Source organism: Pinus tabuliformis, chromosome 9 (assembly GCF_031772625.1).
Source record: "Pinus tabuliformis cultivar Carrire ecotype Pingquan chromosome 9, CPIR1, whole genome shotgun sequence".
NCBI lineage: Eukaryota > Viridiplantae > Streptophyta > Pinopsida > Pinales > Pinaceae > Pinus > Pinus tabuliformis.
Window position 1 is genome coordinate 1,058,626,560 of NC_142307.1, and position 26,394 is coordinate 1,058,652,953.

General features: G+C 40.9%; 1 protein-coding gene across 1 annotated transcript; it reads left to right on the forward strand.

Annotated features, from left to right (window-relative positions):
• Nucleotides 1-485: 485 nt before the first annotated feature.
• Nucleotides 486-4,058, forward strand: LOC149152385 (uncharacterized). Its single transcript, XM_089443457.1, has 3 exons — nucleotides 486-1,198; nucleotides 1,322-1,635; nucleotides 2,104-4,058. The coding sequence occupies exons 1-3, from the start codon at nucleotides 486-488 to the stop codon at nucleotides 4,056-4,058; spliced, it is 2,982 nt and encodes a 993-aa protein (XP_089299583.1).
• The last annotated feature ends 22,336 nt before the right edge of the window (nucleotides 4,059-26,394 follow it).

Consider the following 26,394-nt stretch of genomic DNA (forward strand, 5'->3'; position numbering starts at 1 on the left):
CACTATCACCTGAGAACCCATGCACGGCCTAGAATTCTAGGCCTGGGATCATCCCCTGGTCGCCATCGCAAACAAAAGCGAGGCAGACCTTCTCAAATCTCTTCAGCAAAGCTAAATGCTGTTGCGGATGTTGCCATGGGGTGTCAGTTTACTATTGAACGGGCACTTAGAGCTATTGAGCCCATGACCTGCGGTGCCCCATCATCTGGCTCTCCTACAACTGCAGGGGACTAGCCAACCCCAAAAAACGACTGGCTCTGAAAAGACTCTTGCATGAATCTAGAAGTGATATCATTCTCCTAAAAGAAACGCTCTGCACTTCCGAGGTGGCGGTAAGATGCCTACAAGCTATGCTTCCAGGCTGGGTTATACATGGATTGGATGCGTGTGGTTGATCTGGCGGACTGCTCATTGGTATAAACCCAAGGAAAAGCAGGCTACTCTCTGTTTGGGGGGGTAGAGGCTTCCTCGGTATGGACATAATCATGGGAGACCTGGGCATCCCAATCAGAATTATCAATATTTATGGGCCTAATCAGAATAGACTACCATTTTGGCAAGACTTCCTAAATGGTAACCATATTACTCATAATACAGTGATAGGGGGCGACTTCAATTTCTCATTGGGGGTTGGAGAATCCTGGGGTCATCATGCACAGTGTGATCCTATTGCGGATCAAATGAGTATGCTATTAGACGCACATCACCTTGTAGACATCCCCATGAACAAAAAGCTTCCTACTTGGCACAATCAGCGTACAGGAGAGGCCGCTCTGGGGCGGCGACTAGATAGATATATGATGCACGAGGATCTGATACAGTTTCTTCCACTATACACACAATGGGTCAGCTCTGGGGGTCTATCAGATCACCACCCGATTCTACTTCAGATCAGTGACAAAAATTCAAAGCCGCGCCCCCCCTTTAAATTTTTTGCTGGATTTCTCCAAGATCCGGAATACATCAAGATGGTCACGGATTTCTGGGCATCACAGCCCCCACTGCGGGATCAGAGGAAAGCAATGGATTTTTGTGATAGATTAAAGAAGCTTAAAGTAATGACAGAGACCTGGGCGCGAACAAAGCGGAACAGAGACGAACAGGTACTGAAGGACACTGAAGCACAGATAGCTCTATTGACTGATGAGAGAGGGGCTGGATATCAATCCGATGTTTCCAAAACTCAATTAAGCCAATTGTTTGGGCAAAAAGCAAAGATATTACAAGAAAAGGAGGAGCTTTGGAGGCTTAAAAGCAGAGCCATTTGGCTCAAAGCTGGGGACAGTAACACAAAATTCTTTCACAATCTTGCCAATGGTAGAAAGGCATCAAATACCATATGGAGGCTACCAAGGGAACCAGATGGATGGGCTACCACACACCAGCAACTTGCTAGTTTGGGGGTAACACACTTCAAGCGTCTATTCTCGGCGCCGAATATTGTCAATCTTCCAGACATCATCAGACTTGCAGAAAAGTTCCCTCGGTTTGTTGGACAGGAAGATATTGAAGACCTCAATCAACCGGTCACTACACAAGAGCTGGAAAGTACTCTCAAATGGTTTAAGAAAGATAAGAGCTCAGGGCCAGATGGCTGGCCAGTGGAATTCTACCTGGCTTTTTATGATCTGCTGGGTGAGGACTTATTGGAAGTAGTTGAGGAGAGCAGGATCTCGAGGCACATACATCCGCCTATGAACCAGACCTTCATTGCCCTGATTCCCAAATCCGATGACCCCACATCCTTCAATGATTTTAGCCCTATCTCCCTCTGTAATTGTCTCTACAAAATCATTTCCAAAATCATAACCAACCGCATTAAACCTATTCTGTCCACACATATATCTGCAGAACAATTTGCCTTCCTCCAAAATCACCACATCCAAGAGGCCATAGGCACTGCTCAGGAAGCTCTACACTCCATAAAGATGAAGAACCTCAAAGGTATTTCACTTAAGATTGATCTTGCAAAGGCTTTTGATAAGGTAAACTGGCTCTACCTTAAGATGATTCTTACCCATCTGGGCTTTCCCCATTTGTTCATAAACTGGATTATGGGGTGTGTATCTTCTGTCTCTTTCGCCATTCTTATAAATGGTGCAGCCTCTGCCCATTTTTACATTAACAGGGGAATCAGGCAATGCTGCCCTCTTTCCCCCCTACTCTTTCTAATTGTTATGGAGGGACTGAGTAGGCTCATTGCGACAGCAAAAAGGAATGGTGACCTCTGTGGTCTCAAAATCACTGAACAGTACTCTCTCACCCATCTACTGTTTGTTGACGATATTCTAATCTTTCTCAATGGTAGTATCCGAGACATCATTGCATTAAATGATATTCTACTACTCTTCTGTAAAGCCACCGGTATGGAAATCAACAGGGACAAATCCACTAGATCCATGATGAGATGCACACAACAGGAAACTCAGCTGGCAATCCAGTACTTCCCCTTCTTGGAAAATAACTTGCTGGAAGGAATCAAATACCTTGGCTTCAGATTAAGGCCGGATGGATATAAATCTGCACACTGGTCTTGGCTCATCAATAAAATTGAAAAAAGGATCATCTGTTGGCAACATCGACTTCTGTCAAAAGCTGGTAGATTACTATTGATCAAATCAGTACTTGAGGCCACCCCAGTCTACTGGATGTCCCTCACATGGATTCCAAAAGGCATCCTTCAGAAAATACAACAAATCTGCAACAGGTTCCTGTGGAGTGGCAATAAAAAGGGAAAGATTTTTGCTTGGACAAGATGGTCCCTCGTCTCCATGCCAAAGAGATGGGGTGGGTGGGGTCTAAAATCTCTTTCAGAATTCGCACAAGTGTTAACAGCGAAGCAGGGCTGGTCACTCCTTAAGATGGACAGCTTATGGGCGGAAGTAATACATCAAAAATATATTTGGCCCTCCAACATCGTTGAATGGCTTCGCAAACCCACTTGGAACCATCAGGGCATCTCCGCGATCTGGAGGGCCACACTGAAAGCAATGCCACTCATCCGAGATAACCTTCTATGGAAAATTGGCAATGGAGCACAGGTCCGTATAGGCTTAGACCCTTGGCCTGGTTCAGGGAACGCTCACCTTCTGCCGGAAGGTCTGATCCGACATCTCAACAACGGGGGCATCAAATATCTGGCACAGATTGGTGATCCTCAACGATCTACCATCTTCACACAGGCATGGGTCACGGATAGACAGTGGCACCTGACAGATGAATGGACTGAACATTGGCAAAGATATATTCAGGCACTTACAGAATCTCACATTAAGCTTCATGAGGAGGAAGATGAAATAATATGGGAACCTGCTAAATCTGGTATTTATGCACCAAAGCTCGGCTACCTAAAGATCATCGAGGCCAAGAAACCTGACATACAAAAAAACTGGTGGAAAGATATCTGGCAACTTCAAGCTCAGCCAAGGGCCAGACTTCTAATGTGGAACATTCTAGCAGACAAGCTTCCTACAGGCGCTACCCTCAAAAATCGGGCTTTCGCTGGACCTACTTGGTGCGTTCTCTGCAGAAAAGAGGAGGAATCAACGCCCCACTTATTCCTCTCCTGCGAGGTCACAATGGACATATGGCAGCAAGTCAATCAGGCCCTCAACATAACCACTGTCTGGCACGCTGCAGATATAACCACAGCCTGGGAACAGTGGTGGACTGCGGTGACTACTGAAAAGGCCAGGAACTTACCGCTTGTGGTATCCTGGTTCATTTGGAACAAGCGTAATGCCATTATTTTTGAGGATGGCAGGGTCAACTGGCAGCTACTTCCGCCATCCATTTGTGCAGCATACATGGAAATTCCTTTTGAATATAAATTTAACACACCCAGGAATATCTTGCCCGAACTCATTAACAGGGATATGCCTTGGGCGTACTTCGACGGGGCAGCACCAGCGCATGGTTGTGGAGGGGGGATATTACTTCACCTAATAGAGGCACATTATTTTCACCTGAGATTGGGGCTCGGCCCGGGTACCAATAACCATGCTGAGCTTATCACATTGAGACATCTTCTATACTTTGCTCTATCCAAAAGCTGTTGACAAATACAAATCTTTGGGGACTCAAAGATTGTGATTGATTGGGAAAATAATAAATCTATCTGTCATGCATATTCTTTGAAACACATCTTGGAAGAAATTGTTTTTTTAAAAACACATTTTGACCATATCACTGTTTCTCACATCTACAGGGAAAGAAATGCAACTGCTGACCAGCTCTCGAAAGAAGCGGCGGATCGTCCTCTAGGAGACTGGATGATTGAAGAATACAAACCAGAGGGGATGCACAGATTCTATCATCGTCCATATATCGACGGCCATCAAAAGGGGGACATCCTCCCCATCTAAAATTTTTGATCTACTTGTCTAATATTTCTGTATATAACAGCGTAGCACTGATCGGCTCTATATTTTTATTTCACAGCATGAGGGCTCATATACCTCAAAACTCTGTTTATTTATGGTATTTTATGGGATACTGTTACATATTTTTGTCGGATACAGAACCATTGTATCCTCAGTGACACCTACAGGAAGTATTTATTATGTAAATTTTGGAACAGTGGTAAAACCACACTACTGCATATGCCTAGGCATCAACAACATGTAATCTCTATTATTTCTCTTTAATAGAAATTACGAACTCTATTTTCCTCGAAAAAAAAAAAAAAAAAAAGAGTAATAACCACAAAAAGCGAGTAGTGTTGAAAATGCAACAAGATGATGGAGCTTAGTGAAAAGAAGTTGCCTTCACTAAGTGGGCCCGCAGGCTATTTTTGGCGCAAAGTCTATTTTTAGACTATGTCTATTTTTAGACATATGGATCATGTTCTATGAGTTGTAGGATGCTATTTATGGATGATTGGTCATGTTGGTAAAAATAGATGGACTTCTATTTTTAGACATATGGGCGGAGTTTATTTTTAGATTGCCAATCTAAAAATAGAACAGTCGAATATTATTAGCTCTTAATAATATTTGGACTATAAACATTATCTTATCCTCTTGCAGCACTTCACTTCCAGCTACGGATGTGGAACATGCAACTGCCAGAAGGAAATACGCTTTTCCTATGGGTTAGTTGAGCTATTGCATGATGGACTTCAGTTAGAACTCAAGTGATTGAGCTTGGTGGAGTTGATTGAGGAGTTGATGGAGTTGTGTTCAGTTTGACTTAGTTGAACTAGTTGTATTTAGTCTAACTGCCAAATACACTAGTGATGAGTGATGTGAATTAATTATTAATTAATTCACTAATTATTAACTCATAAATCAACTAAAGAATACATCAGTTAACTCAGTGCATGGACAGTTCAGTGGAGACAAGTGTTAGAGGTGGGTGAAAGGGTGAGACTACTATCAGTTGTGACTATAGTTGTGCATGAGATTTGCACAATCATTGATTGAGATTGCCAATGAGGATTGCGCAGTACAAGCCAAGGGAAAACGAGCTTGGATTAGATCTATTCTCAACTTGGATTGCGCAGTAGAGGCAGGCAAACAGTGGAGGAGATTTGAACCCGTGACTTGTTCAGATCTGAACTAGTTTGTGTGTAGTAGGTGGAGATAGTATTGAATACTTGTGAGAAGTGTTTTACTTGTTACATGTTCTCTATCATTATAATATACAGATAGTTCGGGGTTTTCAGCTGTATGCTTTCCCCAGTGCATACTGTGTTGATATGTGTGATTGATGTTTCAATGTGCGCATGCGATTGTTTTTAATTCCGCAAATTGATGATCAACGTAGAGGAGGTTATGTATTATGCATGCATTCCACAAATAGTGTATAATCAAGATAATCTCTGTGAATAAGTGTTATATTATTCAAAATTTCTACATGGTATCAGAGCTAGATGATTTGTAGAAAAAGTTTCTACATGGTATCGGAGCGAAGTTGTTCATCAGATCTATTATTCAGAAAGTGATTACATTTTATTTCTTCAGGCAGAGTCTGTAATCGGGCCACGTAGCCTCTGGATTCATCCTTCTTTTGGAAGGTGAGATATCCGGTAAATGCCCATACAGTCCATCTCTGTACGAGAAATACTTTGTTCTCACGAATTTTAGATCAGAAGCGGTTGAGTTTTGAGCTGGTGGAATCCGAATTTGCAGCAGTGTTTTCTTGGTGTCGAAGTTGAAATGTCTTTCAACGGATTGCGATTGGAGTATGCCCTTGAAGGCAGATCGAATTATATTGCATGGAAAGACAGGATGGAGGTGGTGTTAGATGACAATGGGTTGAAGGAATTCATAGAGGCTGAGGTCCCAAAGCCTACTGATGCTGCTCACGTTGAGGCTTGGTAAAAGAAGACAGCAAAGTGTCGAAGGATTCTGTTGGAGGGCATGAAGGATCACATTGTATCCAGCTTGCATGGAAAGGCTTCTCCATATTTGATGTGGAAAGCGTTGACAGATTTATTCCAAAGCAAGAGCGACCAAAGGAAGTTGGTGCTCAAGGATAAACTCAGAAACATTAAGTGTGAGAAAGGAGACAGTATGCCCAAGTATCTCACGAAGTTCACCCAATGTCGGGATGAGCTGGGAAGTGTGGGGGTGATTGTCGATGATGAGGAGTTGGTGAGCTTGGCTCTCCTTGGTCTTCCAAAGAGTTGGCCTTCCTATCAGGACTCTGTCAATGGTCGGGAGAAATTGCCAAGATGGGAGAGACTTTGGTCTGATCTTGTGCAAGAGGAGATCAGGCGGAATACCTGGGACGGATCTTCATCAAAGGCATCTGATGAAGAAAATTGTGCTTTGGCTGCCAAAGCAAATAAGGGGAAGAACATGAAAGCTTCTCATTCCGGTGTGAAAGGAAAAAAGTAGGACATGTCCAAGGTGTAGTGCTTTCACTGTCACCAGCACAGACATTATGCCACAAATTGTCCGCAGAAGAAGAAAAATAGGCAAGCTGCTGGATCTGCAGTAGGAGAGGCCTTAGCCTCACAATTTGAGCTGGATTTTTTGTTGATCGCATTCTTTGTATCAAGTGTGATGGGATCGGTATGGTTCTTTGATAGTGGTGCATCTTTTCACATGACATGAGATCAAGATTTGTTTTCTGATCTGGATGAGAAAGATCTTGGAGTGCACATCGAGATGGGCGATGATGGTAGATACAGTGTGATCGGTATCGGTACCATTTCCTTTGAGAGGGAGTCTGGTAAACCATTTGTATTGAAGGAAGTGATGCATGTTCCAGGATTGAAGAAGAATCTTATCTCTGTGGCGATGTTAGAAGACAAGGATATGATGTTGTCTTCAGCGATGGAAAGGCTTTCCTGCGCAGTAAGACAACTGGAGAAACCCGGAAGATATGGGTTCGAGTAAAGAACCTTTATCAATTGCATGTAGATGGTTGCACAGCAATGGCATGCAAGGCAGAAGGATTGGTGAGCCGGGATGATGGCGAGCTGTGGCATCGGAGATTGGGCCACCTTCACCATGGAGCCTTGAAGATACTGCAGCAGATTTCTACTGGGCTTCCTAAAGGCACCCTTGCGCAGTCAGATCAATGCAAGGGGTGTACTTTGGGAAAATTTGTGAAAGCCACCTTTCACGAGAAGGATAGTCCACAACGATCCTTGAGATAATTCACACAAACATGTGTGGACCTTTCTCAGAAGCTTCAACAGCAAAGCACAAGTACTATGTGATCTTTGTTGATGATTTCTCTAGAAAGTGTTGGATCTTCTTCATGCAGAAGAAGAGCGAGACATACTCAAAGTTCTGTGAGTTCAAAGCACTGGTCGAGAAGGAATCAAGGAAGAAGGTGAAGGCTCTTAGGAGCGAAAATGGTGGTGAATTCATCTCTAGCGAGTTCAAGGACTTCTGCAGCACAGAAGGGATTCAAAGAGAGCTCATAGCTCCCCATAACCCACAGTAGAACGGGGTTGCTGAGCAGAAGAACAGAACAATCGTGGGTGTTGCACGAGCGATGTTGCATGATCAGGGCCTACCCCTTCACTTGTGGGCAGAGGCATGCAATACTGCAGTATATGTGCAGAACCGTTGTCCTCACAAGATACTTGGCATGAGTACACCCGAGGAGGATTATTCTGGTAAGAGGCCTGATATTTCCCATTTGAGGATTTTTGGTTCTCCTGTTTACATGCATGTGACGAAGGATGCCAGGAAGAAGCTGGAGTCAACCGCAGAGGTTGGGATATTTGTGGGGTACACTGATACGCCCCACAACTATCGTGTGTATTTGCCAGATAGTCGCAAGACTGTTGTGCGACGGGATATCAAATTTCAGGAGGAGAAAGCCATGAAGTGTTCGCTTGAGAGGGAGCCACACTTGCATGCAGATGAGGAGCTATTAGTTACTAAGGATGAGCTTCAGGACATAGATCAGCCACAAGATGAATTTCATGGAGTGGAAGAGACCACTCATGCAGCGCCAACCATCAGAGGGCGAAAGCGCACTACAGAAGCTGAGCGACTGGCTTAAGATGCAGAGAAGGTTGTAGGACCACCTACAGCGCAGCGCAGACAGAGACAGTCAGTTGATCGGTACACTGGATACATGGCTCTTGTGAGAAAATGTGTCATGACTGAGCCATCCTCTTTCGAGGAAGTTGTGGAGGATCCCGCATGGGTAGATGCCATGGTGGAAGAGTATGATTCGACTGTCAGAAACATTGCATTATAGATTGTCCCAAGACCAGAGGGGAAATCAATGGTGGGTTCGAGATGGATCTACAAAGTGAAGCAGGAAGCTGACGGGAGTGTGGAGAAGTACAAGGCAAGATTTGTTGCCCGAGGCTTTCACAGATAGAGGGGATTGATTATGAGGAGACCTTTGCACCTGTCGCAAGGTATTCTTCCATACGGACGATTCTTGCTCTCTCGGCGTAGATGGGGTGGCACATTCATAAGATGGATGTGAAGACTGTGTTCCTCAACAGAGTCGTTGAGGAGGAGGTGTACATAGAGCAACCCGAAGGTTTTGAGATCTTCAGCAGCGAGTCGCATGTGTGCAGGCTCAAGAGAGTGCTATATGGGTTGCAACAAGCACCTCGTGCTTGGTACACACTGATAGACAGTTATTTCACCGGACTTGGATTCTCCAAGAGTGAGGCGGATCCTAACCTATACCAGATTGTGGTGGAGGGTAAGTCGCTGATCATTGTACTTTATGTAGATGATTTAATTTTGACGGGAGATGAGCTGTTGATAATTTCATGCAAGGAGGATCTTGCTAGAGAGTTTGAGATGAAGGACTTGGGCCTCCTTCATTATGTCCTGGGATTGGAAATTTGGCAGCGCAGTGATGGACTATTTGTTTCTCAGGGTAAGTATGCCTGGGAGATACTGGAGAAGTTCAACATGCATGGCTGCAAGCCTGTTGATACTCCTCTTCCTGGAGGTTAGAGGAAGGAGGATGCTACTTCAGCAGAGGTAGTGGATGCCACTGTTTATCGACAGTTGGTGGGGTCGCTTATGTATCTGGTCAATACACGACCCGATATATGCTATGTTGTTAACCAGCTTTCACAAGCTATGGTTAAGCCAACCAAGCTCTTCTGGAAGGCAGGCAAGCATGTATTGTGTTATCTCATAGGCACATCGGGATATGGATTGTGGTACAGACAGGAGGATGAGGTGAAGCTATGTGGCTTCATGGATGCAGATTAGGCAGGGATTCCAACGGACAGAAACAGGTACCATCATATTAGAGATTGTGTGCAGCGGAGAATCATGTTACTTTCATACATTCCCATGGAGGATCATGATGTTGATATCTTGACGAAGGTGCTCACCAGGAGCAAATTCGAATACCACAGAGGCAATATAGGGGTTGCAGATAATCCATATCTTGTTGAGAGGGAGTGTTGAAAATGCAACAAGATGATGGAGCTTAGTGAAAAGAAGTCGCCTTCACTAAGTGGGCCCGCAGGCTATTTTTGGCGCAAAGTCTATTTTTAGACATATGGATCATGGTCTATGAGTTGCAGGATGCTATTTATGGATGATTGGTCATGTTGGTAAAAATAGATGGACTTCTATTTTTAAACATATGGGCGGAGTCTATTTTTAGACTGCCAATCTAAAAATAGAACAGTCAAATATTATTAGCTCTTAATAATATTTGGACTATAAACATTATCTTATCCTCTTGCAACACTTCAGTTCGAGCTACGGATGTGGCACATGCAACTGCCAGAAGGAAATACGCTTTTCTTATGGGTTAGTTGAGCTATTGCATGATGGACTTCAGTTAGAACTCAAGTGATTGAGTTTGGTGGAGTTGATTGAGGAGTTGATGGAGTTGTGTTCAGTTTGACTTAGTTGAACTAGTTGTATTTAGTCTAACTGCCAAATACACTAGTGATGAGTGATGTGAATTAATTATTAATTAATTCACTAATTATTAACTCATAAATCAACTAAAGAATACATCAGTTAACTCAATGCATGGACAGTTCAGTGGAGACAAGTGTTAAAGGTGGGTGAAAGGGTGAGACTACTATCAGTTGTGACTATAGCTGTGCATGAGATTTGCACAATCATTGATTGAGATTGCCAATGAGGATTGTGCAGTACAAGCCAAGGGAAAATGAGCTTGGATTAGATCTATTCTCAACTTGGATTGCGCAGTAGAGGCAGGCAAACAGTGGAAGAGATTTGAACCCGTGACTTGTTCAGATCTAAGCTAGTTTGTGTGTAGCAAGTGGACATAGTACTAAGTACTTGTGAGGAGTATTGTACTATGTATTGTTACATGTTCTCTATCATTATAATATACAAATAGTTGGGGGTTTTCAGTTGTATCCTTTCCCCAGTACATACTGTGTTGATATGTGTGATTGATGTTTCAATGTGCGCATGCGATTGTTTTTAATTCTGCAAATTGATGATCAACGTAGAGGAGGTTATGTATTATGCATGCATTCCGCAAATAGTGTATAATCAGGATAATCTCTGTGAATAAGTGTTATATTATTCAAAATTTCTACAAGCAATCGGGTTCTCCCAGCCTTGGTTCATATCCCAACCAGCAAGGAAGAAGCACAAGTAGTTTCAAGATTGTCCTCTCTTTGTCAGATTAGAATTAAGGGGCCTCGTCAAACAAACATTGATATCCATTCTGGAGCTGCCCTACCCTTTGGCCAAGAGATCCATCATTCTTGGCTTTATCTGTATCTATCGTTAAGTAAGTGGATTGGCCTGAATAATGAAAAAAGTGTTCAACCACCATACCCGAGATAGAAAGAAGGTCACCATCACATGATAACCGAGAAAAGAGAAGTCCTTGCCTTTGCCAATTTCCTTAACCATAAACAACCAAATGAACACCCACTAGGATGTCTAGCCCGTCAATCATCTTGGAATATGTGTCCCATCATCCTTGGCATTTATATATTTTTACATGGGATTTTCACCAGGTCTATTACAATTGATCAAAATCCATCTTTGGTCAACCCCACTCTCTCTTAAAGTGAGTCTCGTGAGTTCGTTCCCAACCAACCATTGGTTGAGAAAACGGTAGACCTGACTGCACCTTCAGTTAACCGTACCTTTTCGGTAGAGAGTGAACCTTGTACTGCTCATTTTCTTCTAGTTTCTTCAATTTCAAATGAACTGGAGGGAAATCCTCCCGTTCCCAAGGTGCATGAAAGAATTTATCCTATTACCATAGAGCAAGAGGGGAGCTCTCTTGTTCCTACGACACCCCTCCAAGTAGTTTGGTCACTCCTTTTGATTGGAGTCGACTGGAAGGATATCGTCCTCTGTCTTATGTGCCTTTCCAAATTACAGTACAGGCTTACCATATGGCTGTAACTAGCACAGTCATAGACGATGGCGCATCTGTTAGCATCATGTCCTCAACTGCTTGGCAAGCTTTAGGTTCTCTTGATCTTGCCCCCATCACCCAAAATTTGTTAGCTTTTAACAGAGGAACCATTCAACTATTAGGGATCCTTCCTAAGTTACCTATTACTTTGGGAGGAAAGACTATCTATATAGACATGATGGTTGTCCAAGGCCCTTTAGAGTTTAATCTACTCCTTGGCCATGACTATGTTTATGTCATGGAATCTCTTATCTCTTCCCTCTTTCGAGTGATGTGTTTCCCACATGAAGGAAGCATTGTGATCATTGATCAACTTACATTCATTGGTCCTGAATCAACTCCAAATCAACCATCATCCCTAAATGGTTCTTATATGCAAGTGGTATCACCCCTGCCACAGGTTAATTACGTGGCTATGTGTTCCATGCCCACATCTACTGATGATCTAGTAGGTGATGTAGTACGCTATGTACTGGGGGCATTGGAGCCCGATTTTTCCATTGGATCCCTGGACATGTATTCCTTCCAGAGTGTTGTTCTCCCATCTAATGAGAACCTCTTGGAAGCCATGACTTCTTTTGGTTTGTGATCAAGTGTTTGGAGCATAGTTCCTTGTCTTGTGTCAAGATTGTTAAAAAATGAAGCAAGGGCCATGAGGATAGTTCTTTTACTATTCAACCTCATTAAAAAATGAAATAGGTCTCTATGAGTAGAGTTCTTTTACTTGTGTCAAGCTCGTTAAAAAATGAAACAAGGGTCATGAGGATAGTTCTTTTACTATGTCAACCTCGTTAAAAAATGAAATAGGTCCCATGAGCATAGTTCCTTTACTTGTGTCAAGCTTGTTAAAAAATGAAACAAATCCCCTTCCAATTCGAGTCTTTGATTAGATCTCGTAAAATCCCAATCGAGTCTTTCACTTGATCTCGTAAGTGAACCTTCATTCCATCTACCTGTTAGTAACCAATCGTCTACTTAGGTGAATGAAATGAAGCTTGGGGGGCATGTACCTCGAATTGAGTCATTATGCTTGGGGCATGCAAACTTATCTCAAGCATAATTTGTCTTTGTTTCAAGCTTGTGTAAAAATGAAACCAAATCCAAGCATAGTTTTTCTCATGTTTCAAGCTTGTGAAAAATGAAACCATCCTCAAGTATACTCAAGCATAGTTTCATGTGTTTCAAGCTTATGTAAAAATGAAACCATTCCCACTTTAAATCTTGTGATTTCTATTTTTATCAGCTGATTTTTGCCAGATGAGCCTTTGTCTTTTCATTCCAACGTCGCCATCTCTTTGGCCGATCATATGCTTTCACTTGGTTGTTTTACCTTTGCCTAGGGAACATTTGTGATGAGTGGTCTTATTAGCCATCCTCTTGACCTTTACATGTTTTAAGCAATTCTATCATCGCCGGAACCAGTTACTATCCTTTTATACAACTTGCTCCTCCAGGAGGATTCATCTTTAAGCTCTTTTCTGACTCTCAAAAAATGAAAAGATTGTCGAGTACTTGTCTTTTCGAACTCGTTAAATTAAATGAATTGACAACGTCTTAGTATATGTTTACCCCTTTTTTGGGGTGAGACTGACTATTTATGAAAAAGGTACACCTTGGTCGACATGGTCAAGAGGTTCTCTCGAATATTGTTTTCTACCTTTTCGGATTCGAGAGACAAATTATGAAAATGGACCTAATGGAGTTTCCTTTTTCATGTCTTTTTCAAACTCTCTAAATATGAAAAAGACACCGAGTTACTCTTCCTTCCGACTCGTAAAAATTAAATGATGAAATACTTGTCACCATGACGAGACCCAGCTTCTCCTTCCTAGGGTTCGTAAAACTTACTAGGATGGATTCATCCGAAGGATGAACTTATATGACAAGCATATGGTATCCTCTTCAAGCTTGTGTAAAAATAAAGAGGTACTCACTAGAAATAGTGGGGAAAAGTGAAAGTGAAACATCTCTTGTATAGGCAACATGTCGCTTTTGAACATGACGCTCATTTGTTTCTCGTGTCAGGTTAGGGATATCCTCACTCAGTCACTTATCCTTCCGGGTTTGGGATATCCTCACTCAGTCACTTATCCTTCCGAGTTTGCGTGATCCATTTTGCCTCTCATCTAAGTATTCCATTTCATCATCATGACCCATTGTCCTATGTTGAGTCAAATGCTGCCACACTCCGGAGTCGTGTCGCCAATGTTCAAGAGAAGTCCCATCTTCAGTTTATTATCTATACATTTTCTGAACTTTTCCTACAGTCTTTGATCATACTCATTCATTTCACTTTATTCCTTGTTTCATGTCGATGATGGGGGAATCATTATGGCCCTCCTTCGATGGGTCATTTCATGTCGACTTTAACTCATTATCCAAGAAGATGACTTAGAAACTCCCTTTCAGTACCTTAGAGCTTGCATGCCTTAATGGAAAGTTCTTCGAATCTGATGACTGGTTTTCGTTATTGACCTTCGATAAGATGATTCCATGAGTGTTTGACATTATCTTCATTTTCACATTCACAGGTTGTATTGTTGTACCTTGAGGACCATTGTCATTATTGGTGGTTTCTCTCATGCTTGTTAACGGTCAACATCATTGGTCGATAATCGGGTGGCTTTCTAGCATGTTCGACTTAAACACATTCATTTTCATGTTATAATTTGTACTTTGATCGGGTTGGGGATTGAGCGCAAGACCCTGAGTCTTGTCTGATATGAATCAGGTTGCTTGGAGTTATGTATTTTTCTTGATTGTACACATGTTTCTTCTATACGGATGGTTGTGACCATACCATGGGACTTCATATTTATGATGATGATCCTTCTATATCAGATGGCTACGTTCATGCCTTGGATCTTAGATTTACAGATGATCCTTTTCATTTGGATGGATGTGCCCATGCCGTGGATCCTTTCACATAGTCTTTTATATCCGGATGGCTGTGTCCATACCGTGGATTCATGTTTTAATATCAGATATGTATATGTATATGCGTCCTTGATTTGCAGGTCCCCTGACAACATTTTTTCTCATCCTTGCAAAAGCTCGTAAATCATCTCATCCATCACTCCATGTTTTTCCTTCATGCTTTATGGGGCCTCTGTTACACAGTATTTTGTCACGCCTCCTACACTTCCCTGTGTCATACCCCGAAGTGCCTGAAACTTGGCAATCATGCAGTATACCCATCTTGATATGCAGCTCAGATCCTCCCTGAAACACTAATGGAAACATGCCTTGAGCCTTCCTTGAAAAAGTGAGCTCTAAAACCCTAATTTTAGGATCAGCACGACCCTGACACTAGAAACTCATGTCAAGCGCTAGTTGCACTATACTAGCCTCATGATGCCAGCGTGCTTTTTTCTTGGATACTCGCATTGATCCCTAAAAGGAAAGTTTTCCCAAAGAGGACAAGAATCTTCATGATCTAGAGGCTTTTAGAACGATGAGTTGGAGGTTGTTCGGTGTGGATGTGGTCGAATTCTCCCAATAAGGCCCTTTGATCTTATCCCTATGAGCTACCTCCTTGAGATGAGGGCCTTCTCTTATCTTTGGAGAGATCTTGACTCCCTTTCCCTACCTATATATTCATCCTCTCCCATTCCCAAATGGTTGGTCTCTGATTATTTGCACTTATGCTAAGATAGTGCCTACATGCTACTCATTTGGCTTGGAGAAGGTGTTAATCAAGGTTGTGATGTCAATATGGCAGTGTTTGTGATGGAAAATTATTGTGATCATAATGTTGCCCATGAAGGACCCAAGGACTGAATACAACATATGGAATGAATATATATATATACAGATATAATAGAAGCAATAGACCCAACAAGGAAAGCCATTGGAAGATAAGAACAAGAGCCATCAAAGAGTAGTCATCAAAAATCATAAAGAAGCCACAGGAAAGCCAAGCCAAGAGTAAGAGTCTGTTACAAACTGTTTTTATTGAAATATCGCATATGCTCAAGGGTAAGAGCCATATCAGAGATATCGTATGAAATATCGGAGGAGTTAACAGTCTTATCGGAGGAATTATATCGTCATCTTTATTATCTGTTACCACTCGAATTCCCCAATTGTGATTTGAGATGCGGACCCCACTACTCCAATACAACACGCCCTTATGTAATATCACGTCCGCCTCGTCGGAAGTGATATCACCAGTCTTAAAGGAATATCACACTAAAACTGCGATTGCGATAATACATGTGGACCCGAACAGGTTATAGTAACAGCCCTAATATAATATCGCATCTGCCATATCGCAAGTCTTATAGGGTTGTCATGGTAAAACCTTCGATCAAAATATTATTAGGAACCCGCTACAACATTATAACATGATTTAATATCATATCGCATCTGCTACAGTGAAGTTATAGATTGACAGAACTCAGTGAAAAAGATTTTGGGAGTAGAGAATTACTACCAAACATATCTAGACAATATATAGCAGAGGGTTGGAGCCCTTAAGGTTGGTGCCTCAGAATTGGAAGGATTGGTGTCCTTGGAGTTGGTGCTCCTAAATCCAAGATTGGTGCTTTGACAAGATAGGGTCAGAGCCCTTGGAGTTGGTGCCTCAGAATTGGAAGGATTGGTGTCCTTGGAGTTCGTGCTCCTAAACCCAAGGGCGCTGCCTTGACAAGACAGGGTTGGTGCCCTAGAGGTTAGAGCCTCACAAAAAGTCCAAGTTGGTGCTTGGAAACAGGTTCGAGCCCTATATACATTGTACTTGATTTATTGTAAAGATTATATTAATAAAAGCATTTATTCCTATTATTCATTTTGTGTTCTAAATATAAATGATTTAACTGGTAAAAATTACAATTGAAAAGGAATACTGATTCACCCCGCCTCTCAGTGTTTCCAACAATTGGTATCAGAGCCAATACCTTCACTCAAAGCCTAACATCTTGAGGGTTGATCATTAGAACACAAATGGCGAAGCCAAGGAAGAAAGTCTCCAATCCTCCTAAAGATGTGTCTCCCTCAACCACTGAAATCAAAGTCAATCAATTTCTGAAGACTCCATTATTCAATGGAAACTTTGATATATGGAAGGCAAGAATGAGGAATTTCTTAAAGACTCAAGGAATTGAAGTTTGGAAATCGGTGATTGTTGATAGCATGATGGATGGAGAATCCAAGGAACATAATACAAGAGCAATAAAAGCAACCTTGAATGGGCTACCTGATTCTATGAAGGCCAATTTTGAAAATGCTCGTCAGCAAAAGGCATATGGGATAAATTTCATGATCTTCACTCAAAAGGAGCATTGACAATGATCTCTAGTCAATAAAATGATGGAAAACAAGAAGGAAATCCAGAACCCATCATAGAAGCTAAAAATGAGAATGATGACATCAAGGCTAAAGAAGACCTAGAAGATGAAGAGAATGAAAAGGATTTTGAAGAAGATCTCCTCACTAAACTTATGACTACCATGGAAGAGATTATCAATTTGAAAAAGGAAAACGAGGAACTTAAGAAGAAAGCACTAGCTGGTGACCAAGACCAAGCAAGGAAGAAAGTTGACCTTGTCAATCTTCAAGTACAAGAAAGGGATGAAGAGCTTGCCAAGCTTAAGAAGGAATTTCATCAAAGCAAAAGAAAGCATCATGAAGAAGTCATATCCATGACAAATCAATTGGATAAAGCAAAGAAACGGGAAGATAACTTGTCAAGCCACCTTGAACAAAGGCACCAGAGCTTGAACAAACTTGAAGCAGAGATTGGTCAATACAAGGAAGAGGTCTCCTCCCTTAGATCACAACTAGAAGAAGCAAGGAAACAAGCACAAGGAACTGAGAAGACAATGGAAGCATTGGTATTCATAGAAGGACAGGTTGATGAAGAAGAAAATGAGAAAAACACCATGATATGCCAACTAAAAGAAAAGGATGAAGAAATATTCAAACTAAAATCTGACCTCAACCTTCTCAAGGTCGAAACATGTGAAGCTACTAGGATCAAGGAAGAAATGGAGAGCAAACTAGCAAAAGAAAATGAAGAAATCTTCAAAATGAATTCAGATATCATCTCCCTTAAAATAGAAGCAAATGAAGCAATGCGTATCAAGGAAGAGTTTGAGAAACAACTTGCTAAGAAGAATAATGATTGTGAAAGATTGGAAGAAGAGATTGTCTCCCTCGGGAAAAAGGTTGAAGGAATGGAAAAAAGCTTGAAGAGCTCTCAAGCCTTGGATGACATGCTCGACCATCAAAGATATCCATTTGATAAATCAGGTCTTGGCTATGAAGGTGAATCCTCAAGCAATAATGATAATACTTCAAACAACAAAGATGTGAGGAAGCCAGAAAGAAATGTTGATGATCCCAGTTCCAGCAAAGGCAAGGATAAGAGTTAAGGCAACAATGAAGGAAATCCTATTCCAAGAAGAAATGCAGATTATGTCAAGGACGCAAGAAGTAATGGTTATAATCAAAGGATCTCAAGGCAGAAAGACTTCAGAAGTACATCAAGGAAACCTTCTTCTCCCAGGTACCAAAGTATATTTCTTGGTTATTGTTATTCTTGTACAAACTTTGGACACATGGCAAAAGATTGTAGGGCATACCACAAAGATAGACACTATGGTCCCCGACAATGTTCGAGAAGCAATTTTTCAGGAAGAAATCATGAATTCTTATTCATGAACAACATAGAATGCTTCAAGTGTCATAACATTGGTCATATGGCACGTGATTGTAACTTGACTTGGGCTCCTACACAAGCTAGAACCATGCCAGAGAAGAAAGTCACACAAGTATGGAGAAGAAAGCAAATACAATCCGAAAATCTCCTAAACTCTCCAGCCAACAACACATGTTGTTGACTTGATGAAGATATCCTTGATATTCTGAGTGTTTGATGATGGGATTCTACCAAAAGGAGACCATGCATATAGTTAGGGGGAGCTTGTGATTCTTGATCATTATTGCAGAAGCTATCCGTAAAAGGGTCCATATGAAATCCTTAATGAGTTATACTAACAATCATTCTTTGATAGATCATTTCTCAAGAACACTCCATTGAAGAACATGATCTCTTATCTATCCAATGGACTGTTGTTGAAGATTTTTTCTACTTGATTACTAAGTAAAAATTGGAGCAGCAGAGAAGGCCATCTAATGCTAAAGAAATGGGGCAAAGAAATATGTTGCTATTATTACAAAAGTTGAATGTCTCGACTCAGGGATATGATGTAAGAACAGGTAAATTATGGACACAAATAGAGGCAACCTTCAAACAAATAGATACATCTGGGAATGGAGCTTGAAGCAAGAGCAGTTGTAAATCAGTAGAAAGAATTTAAAAGACAGTCACAGATTAGATATCAAAATCTGCTAGTGGAGATAACTTGCAAGAACACAAAAAAAAGGGCTCATCAAAAGGACTATAGAAAGGAGAATGTTGTGTAGACAAATATAACTCAAGTTGATACTAGTCACTTAGAAAAATAGCAACAGTGAGGCACAACCTCTCACCATTTCATCCAAATGCAATGATGTTGAAATGTTGGATGGCAGTGACTTAAGGAGAAGCACAGAGATACAAAGGAACTTGGATCTGAAGAGAGATAGCAAGAAAGACAATTTCAGTGGCATTTTCTCTTGATTCGAACTATGAAGGCCTCTTAATTCTGATTGTGGAGACAACATAATATGGATTGAAGCATAAAAACTTGGACTTGAACATTTGGCCTATGGCTATTTGGAATTGTTTGGAAGCATTGAAGTGGAGCAAATTTAAGCATTGTTGAAGCCATGATAAAGTAGTTTTTTTTTAGACATGAAGAAGGGATAATGTGCTAGTTGATGATAAGGCATCAATCCTTCTAATTTGAGTAAAAAGAAGAGCACTATGACAGGGGGAGTAACATACCCATGAAGATCTACTATTCATAAAGAAGAGTAGTAGCTTGACAGGGGGAGTACTTGGGCACCTCGTTTTCCATTGATGTCAAAGGGGGAGAGAATGTTGAAAGTGAAAGAATATTGCCATCAATGACAAAGGGGGGGATTGTTAATCAAGGTTGTCATTAATGTCAATATGGCAGTGTCTGTGATGGAAAATTATTGTGATCATAATGTTGCCCATGAACGACCCAAGGACTGAATACAACATATGGAATGAATATATATATATATATATATATATATATATATATATATATATATATATATATATATATACAGACATAATAGAAGCAATAGACCCAAGGAGGAAATCCAAGGAGAAGCAGATCCGTGAAGTAACAGGAGCAAGAAGCCAAGGAGGAAAGCCATTAGGGAAGCCATTGGAAGACAAGAACAACAGCCATCAAAGAGTAGCCATCGGAAATCACAAAGAAGCCATAGGAAAGTTAAGCCAAGAGTAAGAGTCTGTTACAAATTGTTTTTATTGAAATATCGTATATGCTCAAGAGTAAGAGTCATATTAGAGATATCGCATGAAATATCAGAGGAGCTAACATAATGGAGGAGTTAACAGTGTTATCGGAGGAATTATATCGACAGCTTTATTATTTGTTACCACTCGAATTCCCCGATTCTGATTTGAGTTGCGGACCCGACTGCTCCAATAGAACACGCCCTAATGTAATATCGCGTCCACCTCATCGGAAGTCATATCACCAGTCTTAAAGGAATGTCACACTAAAACTGCGATTGTGATAATACATGTGGACCTGAATAGGTTATAGTAACAGCCCTAATATAACATCGCATCCGCCATATCGCAAGTCTTATAGGGTTGTCACGGTAAAACCTCCGATCGTGATATTATTACGGACCCGCTACACCATTATAACATGATTTAATATCATATCGCATCCACTCCATCGGTAGTAAGGGCATCGACTATATCGAAAAACAGAGCATGAGCACGACTTGTAAAACCTCTGATTTTCATGAACTTGCGATTACGATTAAGGTGATGACGTGGATGTGGGACCTTCATGTGGGTATAGACTATCCTATGTGATTTCCGTAAATAATAAGTCTATTGGATGAATATTAAAAAAGGGCCTCTCTGATATAATTTTAATATGCGATGTCATAAGTCGACCTCTCCTCCAATAAACGTGTCTTTTGGGTATTGATGAGACTCATATATATACAAGTTAAAAACTTCACCTCAAGTATTGATCTAATGCATCTATCACAGAGAAGAAGGACAGTTCACAACTCGTGAATGTGTATTAGCATAATAAAGGAAGCCAAAGGTCGAGTGAATGAAAGTGGAAGCCGAAGGTCGAGCGAGCGAAGAAGGAAGCCAAAGGTCGAGTGAACAAAAGTGGAAGCCGAAGGTCGAGCGAGTGAAAAAGGAAGCCAAAGGTTGAGCGAAGAATGTGGAAGCCAAAGGTCGAGCAAGCGAAGAAGGAAGCCGAAGGACCAGCGGAAGAAGAAGGAAGCCGAAGGTTGAACATTCTGTTGATTGGGTTATTTATTGAAAAGCTCGGACCTGTGTTTGACAGTGATTCAGATAATAGTTCAAAAGCACTCTCTGCGAATCTAAGAAGATTATCTGAGTATGAACAGGGCTATTTTTTAATTAAATGCACAATATGAATCTATGCCAATCACTCCTCTGAAGAAGTCATTCTTGAAGGAGTTACTCCTAAAGCCTCACTCCAAAAGTAGTTACTGTGACAGTTAGGACAGAGGGTTGAAACAAAGAGTTGTCTTTGTGCAGAGCCTAGTGCAGTTCATTGTAGACACATTGAAGTTGTCTAGAGACTATTGAAGACCATGATGTATTAGTCATCATAATGTGACTTGGATATTTTGCTTGGGTATAATGAAGAGCAATGGTGATACCTTCTATGAGACAAGGTTGTCATTAATGATGTAGCATGGAGACTACAGTGAAGCTGTAGATTGACAGAACTCAGTGAAGAAGATTTTGGGAGTAGAGAATTACTATCAAACATATCTAGACAATATATAGCAGAGGGTTGGAGCCCTTGGGGTTGGTGCCTCAAAATTGGAAGGATTGGAGTCCTTGGAGTTGGTGCTCCTAAATCTAAGGTTGGTGCCTTGACAAGATATGGTCGGAGCCCTTGGGGTTGGTGCCTCATAATTGGAAGGATTGGTGTCCTTGGAGTTGGTGCTCCTAAATCTAAGGTTGGTGCCTTGACAAGACAGGGTTGGTGCCCTAGAGGTTGAAGCCTCACAAAAAGTCCAAGTTGGTGCTTGGTGGCAAGTTGGAGCCCTATATACATTGTACTTGATTTATTATAAAGATTATATTAATAAAAGCATTTATTCCTATTGTTCATTTTGTGTGCTAAATATAAATGATTTAACTGGTAAAAATAACAATTGAAAGGGAATATTGATTCACTCCCCCTCTTAGTATTTCCAACAGAAGGAGTGCTTGGAGAGATTGAGCTTGGAGTTGGAAATTCACTCAAGGAGATCTTATTGACATCAAGGCTTGGTTGTATGCTTCCTCCTTTATTTCATTAATATATACAACTGCTGGTTCACTTTCCATAAACATTTGTGTTAATGCATCATTCATCTTAATGATCCTTGATCTGTTAAGTGGATTACTTTTGATTATGCTTGTTGTACTTGTATGCTTTGTTGTGTCTTTGATATCTTGTAAAGGTATCCAAACGCTGTGAGTAGTAGGGATGAGCTTCAGGAACAAGAAATTCGAGGTCCTCAACAAAGGAGTATGTTATAACATTAGAACGAGGTAGGCCATCTTCCTCTTCTCTCATTTCGATTGTAATTTAGGAAAGTGTCCTTGTATATTGTCACGTAGGTTGCTAGTCCCACTCATTGGGCTAGAGGGATCATCTATGTTCGTAGAGAGGATTTTCTTAGACAACAAAAGGAAATGGCAAAGGCTTTGAAAAGGAAAAAGTGCATTTTTGGTATTTTATTTATGAAAATAAAGGAAATTAGGAGAAAAGGAAGGTGAAAGGTCATAGGTTGCATGTGAGGAGAAAATTGAAGGAAAATAAAGGAAAAATGAAGAAATTAGAAGCATGAATGATAAAAAAGGATTTATAGCATCAGTTTGTGGCTTTTTTTCAGTTGATATTTTGGTCAGTTTTGTTTTGGAATTACTCTCAAAGAGGAGAAGAGCACCAAGAGTAGAAGGAAAGCAAGCAAGCAAAGGAAGGATAAGAAAGTGAACAAAAGAAAGGATCAAGTAAGGAAAGGTTGGATTAGACAGCTTTAATGGGAATGCTTGAAGGTAACAGGTTGCATGTATGACTTCCTAGCTAGTTTTAGCATTCATGGTATATGCATGTGTATATTTGGTTTATTTGTTGCCGATGGCATGGATTTTGTTAGGTTTTTTTTACAGTGGTTTCAACCTTGCCTTTCCATTTCTGGATATCCATGGTGTGATGGGATTCTTTCTCAGTTGAGCTTTAGATTTTTGGAAGGTTTTGTATTCGAGTGAGGTGGTTTCAGAAAAATTCCCAAGGGCCTAGGAATCCATTAACCATTAATGGTGGGATACACAGTAAAGCCTGAGGGTGGAGACGGGAAAATTCCTCAAAGGATGGTGAAGAAATTCTGAGGCATCCAAGCTTGGTTTTGTTTTGTGATCTCAAGACCAATTTAGGTGAGATCACGGTATGGTGAGGGTGAAGGTGGTTTAACCTTTGGATTTTTTTGGTTGTTTATGGATTGGATTATCTCGTGAGTTCCCACATTCATGCTTAGAATATGGCATGGGGGTGATTGGCTGAAAGAAAGAATTGGTTCAGCTCAATCTATGGTCGGGTGGTACGTGGAAGTCCCTGACTTGGTTGGATTTGGAATTTGGATAATAAGAGCTAAGTCTCTCTTGTCTTTGATGAGTAAATATACTTGTCATTATTATTATTGTTATCTATTTGGTTATATGTTAGTTATAAGCATGGTTATATGATAGATTCAAGTATGTCTCTTATCACATTTTAATGAATAAATGTCTGGTTAATGAATACATGACCTAAATGGTGTTATGACACCTATTTTCAGAAGGAATTGATCATTATTGTTAAACCTCGGATAAGTTTCAGAACCCTATGTTTAGATATGCATTCATGACCTGTAGATTACATGTTTACCATGTGTTTGACTGAATGTCTGTCTTGGTTAGGAGGGGTCAGGACAAGTACTTGTTCAAGTTTTGGTTTAGAATCTTTGTCTCTATGTTATTTTTAATTTCTGGAAGTTTCACTGAGTTCTGGGCAGAGGCTTGAGTCTTAGCCCTAAAAAAGTGGCTTAGAATTCGAGGTCGCTAGCATAGAACTGATTGGAAAAGTCTACAATCACTAGCAAGAATTCCTATGGGAGCGATTGGAGACCTTGACAAGGGAGCGGTTTAGGCTCTAGGTCAATGAAAAATAAATTTAACTCAGGGACTACCCACTTGGAGGGGTTGGGTTGCTCCTGGAGGTCCTGTAGCACATGAGGGAAATCAGTAAGGTCTTAAGTTGTCGAATCCATTTCGTTAAGGTCATATAGGAGATTTAGTATTATCATAGTAGCCCCTCATCTCATGTTTACCCCAAGAAAGTTGATTAAAGTGGGTAGATATGGGAGGACCTGCGTTACAGGGTGGTATCAAAGCAATTTTTTCTCTCTTTGGGTAATATCTGATACCACAACGTGGTATCAAAGCCAGATTATGTTCTATTTGGGTAAATTCTGATCTTTTCAAGGTTATGGTTGTCATGCATGGTTTCATGGTATACATTTGGTATGGTCATGCATGAGTTTTTTATATTGATATGATTTTGATTATACATGTACATGCTAATGTGGACTGATTTTATAGATGAGATAGGCCTCCCCTGAACATCACTGAGGTATGGTTTTGATTTTGGTATCTATATGGTTTATCTAACATGGCCTACTTGCAGGAAGAAGAGAATCAAAGATGACAATCAAAATGGTAGGCTACAGTTCCCGTGACTCTCCCAACAAATTAGTTGGGCAGCGAGGAGACGAGTATTATCCAAGTATAGCAGATACATTGAGGAGTCTGAGGGAAGAGATCAAAAGTTTTAAAGAAGACAACAACAAGTTGGTTGAGACCTAGTAAAGACTTGCAAGGGCTCAGAAAAAGCAGGTAGAAGCCAATGCAATGATTCTTCAGAGCTTGTCAGACTTGTAGAGGCAGGGATAGTTAAGGATCAGTGAAGAGAAGGGAGAGAAAACTAATGGAGCCCATGGTAGCAGGTATCGGTCTGGATACAGGTTGGATAGGGGGGACATAGTTAGAGGTGGCAGATCACTAGATACACCTGACAGGAGGACTAGTAGGTATGAGTATCATTCTAGTTCTTCATCCAGGAGACATCATCGCAGTAATCATCGTCATCATCCTTATAGGAGGAGTGAGTACTTGCCAGAGGAGTTCAAGAAATTCAAGATGCCTACATTTGATGGAGAGTTGAAGAAGTCAGAAGATGCAGAGGCATGGTTACTTGGGATGAATAAGTTCTTCAGATTGCAAATCTACTCAGAGAACATGAAATCAAAAATATCCACCTTTGGTCTTAAAGGGAAAGCATATATCAGGTGGGAACATGTGAAGAATGTCAAGAGCATTCAAGAAAAAGAGTTGAGATGGGATGAGTTCGAGAGACTCTTTAAGAATTACTTATTTGAGATATATTATGATGATATATCTAAGGAGTTTTATGAGTCGTGGATGGGTTTTATGACAGGCGATGAGTATACCAGTAGGTTCCTGAAGTTGTTGAGATATATGTCTTATCTCAAAGATGAGAAGGCTAAGATTTAGATATTCATCCGTGGATTGCCAATAGAATATAGAGATCAGATTGAGTTTGATGAGCCTAGATTGTTGGAGGAGGCAATCTGGAAGTTGAAGCATTGTCATGAGCAGTCAAAGAATAGAGTTAAGCCTAAGCGTGACTTTAAGGGAAATGAGAAAGTTAAATGGAAATGGACACCAAAGCAGGGAACACCTCAGGATGTAGGAGAGAAAGAAATGTGGTTCCTTACGAGAAATTCAATGTAGTTGAGAAGGGATATGGGTCACAACCTAGAGAGCAGCAAAACAGAGGTAATGGTAGAGGACCATTGCAGTGTTGTATATGTGGAAAATATCATTGCAAGAAGGATTGTCCATTATACCAAGGTGGAAGGCCTCAGATTTACAGTGCTCGAGAAGCACAAATAGTTGGAGGTGTGGGCCATAGTATTCCTCAGATTTATGCAAATGTGTACAACAAGCAGGCAGATCATCAGATGTCCATTATTGAGATGGAAGGTAAACTCTATGGTCAAGTTGTTTCTATTTTGATTGACCCTGGATCTAATTATAGTTATGTTAATCCTAACCTGGTGGATAAGTGTGGCTTGAGAAAAGAAATGCATGCAAAGTCTTGGTCGGTGCAGTTGGCTATAGGTACTAAGAAGAGAGTTCATCACTAGGTAAGAGCTTGTGCATTCGAGCTGAATGGTATGACTACCATAACACACCTAAATGTGCTTCCACTTGGATCATATAGTATGCTTTTGGGTATGTGTTGGTTGTATCTTCACATGAACAAAGTAGATTGTTATGACAAGGTTATTGAG

What these genes read in the sequence shown, in the direction of transcription:
- LOC149152385 (XM_089443457.1), top strand. Translation starts at nt 486, where the DNA reads ATGGGAGACCTGGGCATCCCAATCAGAATTATCAATATTTATGGGCCT. An exon ending in AAAACTCAATTAAGCCAATT is followed by an intron (nt 1,199 to 1,321) that starts GTTTGGGCAAAA and finishes TGCCAATGGTAG; the next exon opens with AAAGGCATCAAATACCATAT. An exon ending in GGCTTTTTATGATCTGCTGG is followed by an intron (nt 1,636 to 2,103) that starts GTGAGGACTTAT and finishes TAAATGGTGCAG; the next exon opens with CCTCTGCCCATTTTTACATT.